The sequence below is a fragment of the Fragaria vesca genome, linkage group LG6 (assembly GCF_000184155.1).
Source record: "Fragaria vesca subsp. vesca linkage group LG6, FraVesHawaii_1.0, whole genome shotgun sequence".
Taxonomy (NCBI): domain Eukaryota; kingdom Viridiplantae; phylum Streptophyta; class Magnoliopsida; order Rosales; family Rosaceae; genus Fragaria; species Fragaria vesca.
In genome coordinates, this window is record NC_020496.1 from 36572877 (window position 1) to 36579424 (window position 6548).

Consider the following 6548-nt stretch of genomic DNA (forward strand, 5'->3'; position numbering starts at 1 on the left):
CCGCGTCCTCTTGAGATTCTCAAACACGACGTCGGGCTCCTTTTTCCACATCCAGATGAAGTTTCTCTCCATCTCCTCCCTCTTTATGCAAAAACTAATCCACTTGTTCCCAAATGGTGTGTCTCGTTTTCTCACCAAAAAAAAAATGGTGTGTCTCGTTCCTCTTTGTTTTTTGCAAATGATCTAAGAGCAGGCAAGTTGGTTTCTTAAATTATAAATTGTTGTGTCTTCCCTTTCCAGCTTATATATAAGGTTCCCAGTTAGGATTAGGAATACGAATCAAAACCCTAATGGATCCGGAATTAAATCCGGAAATATTCATTAATAAATCAATACTTATCTCAACTCCTATAATATGAAGCCCAAATCTTGATATTAAAGCTTCAAAAAAAAAAAATTGAACTTCCCAATTTGCCCTTGATATTGCAAAACGTTGAAGAACCTGAAAATATTATACAATGTTAAGAACCTAAATATGGTTTATCTATTACATTTTGCATCTTTGTCCAACTAAATATCTCTTTGTAAAGTTGCCCCATTAAATATCTATTTGATTTTTTTAATAAGGCAACTTTGCAAATAGTGTAGTAAAAACGGATAATTTATAATGTACAATTGCTCTCAAGTGTTTACTAGCTTGTTTTGCTCGAATGATATAAAAGTAGACTAATCAGCATTGCAATGCATGTGTATTTCTTTCGTTTACCTGTCTCTACTCTTTAGTCTTTGTGCATGTTCATGGCAAGTCAAGTATGACCCTTCGTCTCAGGTTCTAGAGGAGAATGGGGAGTGCTAGACTGGGTTGGGCCTCCTGCAAGTTCAATAATATGAAGAGAAGGGACCGCGGGAGAAACATAGCGGTCCACGTTTGATTCAACTCCACTTGTTTTAGATTTTTGGTCAAAAATACCCACCACCGTAACATTTTCCTTTGATGTAGCCGTCGGTTTTGCCCTTTCTGCTAAAAATAGAAAGCACCAAAACGAACAAATTGAAAGGAACAGAAAAATAAAAATAAAATAAGAAACACGTTGAGCAGACTCGTTTTCGTTTTTAAAGGAATACAAACATCACTGGAGAGACGCGCCGCCAGCCACGATTTTGTTAAGACTCACTTTCTCCTCTTCCTTCCAGAGTTGGTGTCGGCAGCTCAACGCGTCAATCTCTCAAAGGTGCCCTTTCTTGTTTCTTGTGTTCCTTTGTGAATGCTGTAACTAACTTTGCAAAATCATGAAAACACTGTTACTTTGGTTCTTGTGTTTGTTATGACATGACATGATTCAATCCAGCTGCGCTGTGCATCCATTTACAGATCGAGCTGCTGCCCATTATCATCATTTGTCGAATTTACTAGATGGCCACCACCGCCGCCTTGCATTTCTCTGGGGTTAAAACTCCATCATCATCATCTGAGAGAGCTCTGCCGTTATGGTCTCAGCCTCAGCGGCTCCATTTTGCCAATTCCGTGTCTTCCAGTTGTGGGTTTTACTGTACAAGTGGGAAATATGTTTCTTTTGCGAGTAGAGTTTTGAGGGTGAGTTGCAAGGGAGGGGTTGTGGATGTTCTTGATAAGAAAGGGAAAGGCAACCAAGGTGGCGCCGAGAATGACAAGCAATTGACGTGCGTCATGAAGTTTGGTGGATCTTCAGTGGCCTCGGCAGAGAGAATGAGAGAGATTGCTGATCTCATAGTCAGCTTCCCGCAAGAGAGGCCTGTCATTGTTCTATCTGCCATGGGAAAGACCACTAACAAGCTCTTACTGGTTGCTACTTATACAACTTTTAATATATCCCTTTATTATTATTATTGTACCAGTAACAAACGACTTATGGTCAATTCGGTTTCTCTTTGAGTAGGCAGGAGAAAAGGCTGTCAGCTGCGGTGTTACCAATGTGTCTACTATTGACGAGCTGAGCTTTGTCAAAAACTTGCATTTCAGGTTACACCCCCTGAAATTTTTACCTTTATTGTGAAAGTATTGAATTTTAGATTTGTTCTGACACTGCGGCTTCCTTTTCTATACAGGGCTGCAGAAGAGCTTGGAGTGGATGGCTCTATCATTTCATGTGAGTATCTTCTCACCATTTAGTGCTAATCAGTTTATTAGTATGGAAGTATGATATTGGAATCAGTAATGAATTGTTAACCTTTCTGATTTTTATGGCCATCTTGTTTTGCAGCGCACCTGGAAGAGCTGGAACAACTTCTCAAGGGAATCGCTATGATGAAAGAGATGACTCCACGGACGAAAGATTATTTGGTTTCATTTGGGGAGTGCATGTCCACAAGGCTCTTTGCAGCTTATTTGAATAAGATTGGTGTGAAATCCCGCCAGGTATATTGCTGCCTGATTTACTGTGTATGTTTCAATGCGATAGCCATCTTATATTCTCTTGTTAGCTATTATATGAGCTTCGTAAAGTCATATATTAAATTGAGTCCTACTATATGCATAAACATGTGGTGGTCTTTGGTATATGGAAGCATAATTTTGTTTGTTCTTACTTTTACCAAACTCTTAAGCTGGTTAAAATATACTCAATATTCTCTTAATGGTGTCCAAACTATGGCTAGTTAATGAGACAATCATACGTTGCTCACAAGTTTCGTACTGTAACTCTTAAGGAAATTCTAATTGTTGCTTCTTGGCACCATCTTTGATGAGCACAACAGTTGTAACATCTTTTTTATTTTGGCAGTATGATGCCTTTGAAATGGGTATTATAACAACAGATGACTTCACAAATGCGGATATTTTAGAGGCTACTTATCCGGCTGTTGCAAAGAAGTTACATGGTGATTGGACATGTGATCCTGCTATTCCGATTGTCACTGGTTTCTTGGGCAAGGTTTCTCTTCTGGCTTACTGTACGCGTACTTCCTTCCTAAAAAGGGTCTGCTGCTAAAGCCACGCTTAATTTTTTCTGGTTGCAGGGGTGGAGGTCATGTGCAGTGACCACACTGGGTAGAGGTGGTAGTGATTTGACGGCTACAACCATTGGTAAAGCACTTGGGTTGCGAGAAATTCAGGTGTGTTGAATTAATGATGTTAAGTTCATTTCATTTGTGGCAATGAACATATAATTTATTTGTTAATTCCTTGCAGGTGTGGAAGGATGTCGATGGCGTTTTGACATGTGATCCTAATATATACCCACATGCAGAACCTGTACCATATTTGACATTCGACGAGGCTGCTGAACTTGCTTATTTTGGTGCCCAGGTACGGGTAACAATTGTTTCTTATATTTGCTTGTGAGAAATTTTATCCACACATACCAATTTTTGTTTAATGCACATCCCTATTTTTTTGGACATTTTTTAAATGCAATTTTACTGCTTTGATGAAGATGAACAAGAAAAACTAAACAAACAAAAATAATGCAAAAAACAAGAACTTTCACGTACCTAAAATTGAAGATGAGGACAATTTGATTTTAGTTAAGTGAGATCAAATTTTCATACTATTTCAATTAATCTTAGATGTTATTTATAAAAAATAAATAAAAAATCGTCAATCACTTTGTCTACCTTGATGTATAGTTTGTTAATCTTCATTTGCTTACCGATTTCGATTTGATTTTAGTTGAATAATTGGTAACATTGATCACATGGATGAGAAATAGAATGATAGATTGAGGAGTGACATGCTTGGAATCCTTTTGGCAGAAGGAAGAGGATGATAGGTTAAAAGGTGTGTATTAAGTATAATGAAGAGGGCATAAGAGGAACTTTAGGGGGAAAAAATTGACAAAAAATGTAAGAGGTGTGTATTAAGTATGTAAGGATGTGTGAATAAAATTTCTGAATTCCTTTTCGGTGTTTCAAATATTCCATCATTTGCATCGCCTTGAAGGATCATCTTAGTCCCTGAACTAGAAGCTATATGAGATATTTGTTACATTCCATCAAAGTCTTAAGTACTCAAAATTTTGTTCTAGACACTTCGGAGTAGTCAACAAGCTCCAATTATCTGTAGTTTTGTTAAAAAGTATAATCCTCATGAAACAAAAACATGATTTGAATAAAGTTCTATTCTTCTTGCAGGTCTTGCATCCACAGTCTATGAGACCAGCTAGAGAAGGTGATATTCCTGTGAGGGTTAAAAATTCTTACAACCCTGAAGCTCCAGGTACCGTCATCACCCGCGCAAGAGATATGAGCAAGGTTTGTAACGTACATGGAAAACTGAGCACCGTTGCTATATATATGGTCCAGGGTCCAGAGTGCATTTATCTATCTGTCTTAATTGCAGGCTGTACTAACCAGCATCGTATTGAAAAGGAATGTGACCATGTTGGATATTGTTAGCACTCGCATGCTTGGTCAATATGGTTTTCTTGCTAAGGTGAGCAAGCAAAATTCCTGTGTCTGTTGTTTTTTCCTATTAGCAGCTCAGTAGCTTGTATCTATGCTGTTCCCCATACAGGTATTTACAACTTTTGAAGATTTGGGGATATCGGTGGATGTCGTTGCTACCAGTGAAGTCAGTATTTCTTTGACATTGGACCCATCAAAACTTTGGAGCAGAGAGCTTATTCAGCAGGCAAGCGTATGATACCATGCTCCATCTCCTCTGCTTGTTATGCTTCTTATAGTTTCCTTTGTCTAAAAATGTGTTTACGATTTTATCATTAAATCTTCGTATGTACTTGTTGTTGGAACTTGTGTGGTATTTATCCCACATTGAAGAAGAATTAAATGTGTGAGTCTTTATATGGAAACACTCATGTGACTCATTAAATGGATGATAGGCCTAGTATGGGCTTGGTGGGCTTTCTATTGGGTTTCAAACAGAAATAAATAAATATATATATATTAATATATATATATATATATATATATTTAATAAAAGTCAAAGATTGGGCCTTGGGCCTTTCTTCTTCTTCCTCCCCAAAACTATTTCTTCTGAAGCATAAAAGTAAATTCACCAGGGTCAAGCTTGACCCAGATAGTTGTATCCTCTAGATAGACGTCCGAAACTGCCCCACAAGTGGGGACGAATTTCTGTCTTAAGTCACTGCAAGGCAGGCCTCTATCTGAATCAAGTTAGTGTTGTTTGTTTTCATTGTTAATTTTTTTAAATTTCATTTTGATTTCATTGTTATATATATACTGTTATACTGTTTTTGAACGGATATTGGATTGGTTCTAACACTTGTCCGTACATGCAAGAGAAATATCATAGTAACTCCTGTATACTTGATATTGAAATTCTGAAAAGAAATCTCATTAAATATTTCATCTTCCTTGGCAGGAACTTGACCATGTTGTGGAAGAACTGGAGAAAATTGCTGTTGTCAATCTTCTTCAGCACAGATCAATAATATCTCTCATTGGCAATGTGCAGAAATCATCACTAATATTAGAGAAGGTGTTGTACTGTGTTTTGCCAAGTGCTTAGAAAGCATTCCCTATTGTTGTCTTGATCTCTGGTTTATTGCAATTGTTGTTCAAGTGTGTGGTTCAGTAACTTTATCAGGTATGGTTTTCATGTTTTCGTGCATGTTATGTGGCAGGCATTTCACGTTCTTCGAACTAATGGAGTCAACGTTCAGATGATATCTCAGGGTGCATCCAAGGTCTTCCCTAACTACACTATTATAGTCTTTCTGTGTCTTTTCAATTCAGTGTTGGAAAAAAAATGGTCAAATTACGCCAAAAATGTGTTAATACCCTTTGCTACCATTTCTCTCATGTGCGAGGCATGATACATGATGCATGGGATGCATACGTATAGCTCAATGTTTATGAGTTTGAAAATTTTGTACTCATTGCATCTGTTTTACAACTGGGCAGGTTAATATCTCTTTGGTTGTAAACGACAATGAAGCAGAACAGTGTGTTAGAGCTCTCCACCAGGCATTCTTTGACGGTAGTTTCACGGAGGTAGAATGCGAATCCAAGAATGGCTCTCTGTGAACATTATCAGAGGCACAGTAATGGAGTGCTGGTTAATTAATGGTTATTGATCTCCACCAGGCATTCTTGAGGGTAATTTCACTGAGGTAGAATGTGAATCCAAGAACGGCTACAGAAAAGGAGATTCAATTGCTTATTGATTGTTGGCTTATTTTTAGTTTAAGTAATATAAACTTTTCAACTTGATCATTTTACCATTGTTCATGGCATCTCTGCTCCTCCAGGTTTAGAGATTGAATCTACGTTTACATTACTATGTAGAGATAGTCCTTACATACGTAAAAAGCTAAAAACCACCTAATGGTTTTTTTTTTGGGGGGGGGGGGGTAAGACAAATGGAGCCTTTCTAGTGAGGACATCTAAGTCAAGGACTAGTTGATGACTTTTCAGTTTATTTTGCTTATCGATTTTATATCTACATCTTAACCGTTCATTTTATAAATATTTATGAGTAGATCATTTATGTAAATTTTCAACTAAATTGAAAATTGTTAAGGCATTTATAAGTGTAATTTATCAATTATAAACTTGAACGGTTCATGTTTGACAGATTTGGTTCGTCCATTGATTTGATTAAGATCAAGTTTTAGTTCTTAACGATCACTAATTTGGTTGAAATTTTGTAG

At 37.2% G+C, this 6548-nt stretch overlaps 1 protein-coding gene across 2 annotated transcripts; it reads left to right on the forward strand.

Annotated features, from left to right (window-relative positions):
- Positions 1-1027: 1027 nt before the first annotated feature.
- Positions 1028-6111, forward strand: LOC101302187 (aspartokinase 3, chloroplastic-like). Of its 2 annotated transcripts, XM_004304514.1 has the most exons (14): positions 1028-1172; positions 1313-1762; positions 1857-1939; positions 2026-2066; positions 2181-2335; positions 2700-2849; positions 2935-3030; positions 3107-3223; positions 4048-4167; positions 4256-4348; positions 4430-4546; positions 5258-5374; positions 5520-5582; positions 5800-6111. In XM_004304514.1, the coding sequence occupies exons 2-14, from the start codon at positions 1355-1357 to the stop codon at positions 5920-5922; spliced, it is 1683 nt and encodes a 560-aa protein (XP_004304562.1). In that variant the 5' UTR covers positions 1028-1172; positions 1313-1354; the 3' UTR covers positions 5923-6111. The 2 variants fall into 2 exon arrangements, with proteins under 2 accessions (XP_004304562.1, XP_004304561.1); XM_004304513.1 differs by lacking the exon at positions 1028-1172 and having other exon boundaries at positions 1211-1762; positions 4430-4552.
- The last annotated feature ends 437 nt before the right edge of the window (positions 6112-6548 follow it).

Bases quoted from the DNA above. Each gene is read 5' to 3' on its own strand.
- LOC101302187 (XM_004304513.1), top strand. From the start codon at position 1,355: ATGGCCACCACCGCCGCCTTGCATTTCTCTGGGGTTAAAACTCCATCA. The intron at 1,763-1,856 runs GTTGCTACTTAT...CTCTTTGAGTAG, and splicing joins CCACTAACAAGCTCTTACTG to GCAGGAGAAAAGGCTGTCAG. The intron at 1,940-2,025 runs GTTACACCCCCT...TTTTCTATACAG, and splicing joins GTCAAAAACTTGCATTTCAG to GGCTGCAGAAGAGCTTGGAG.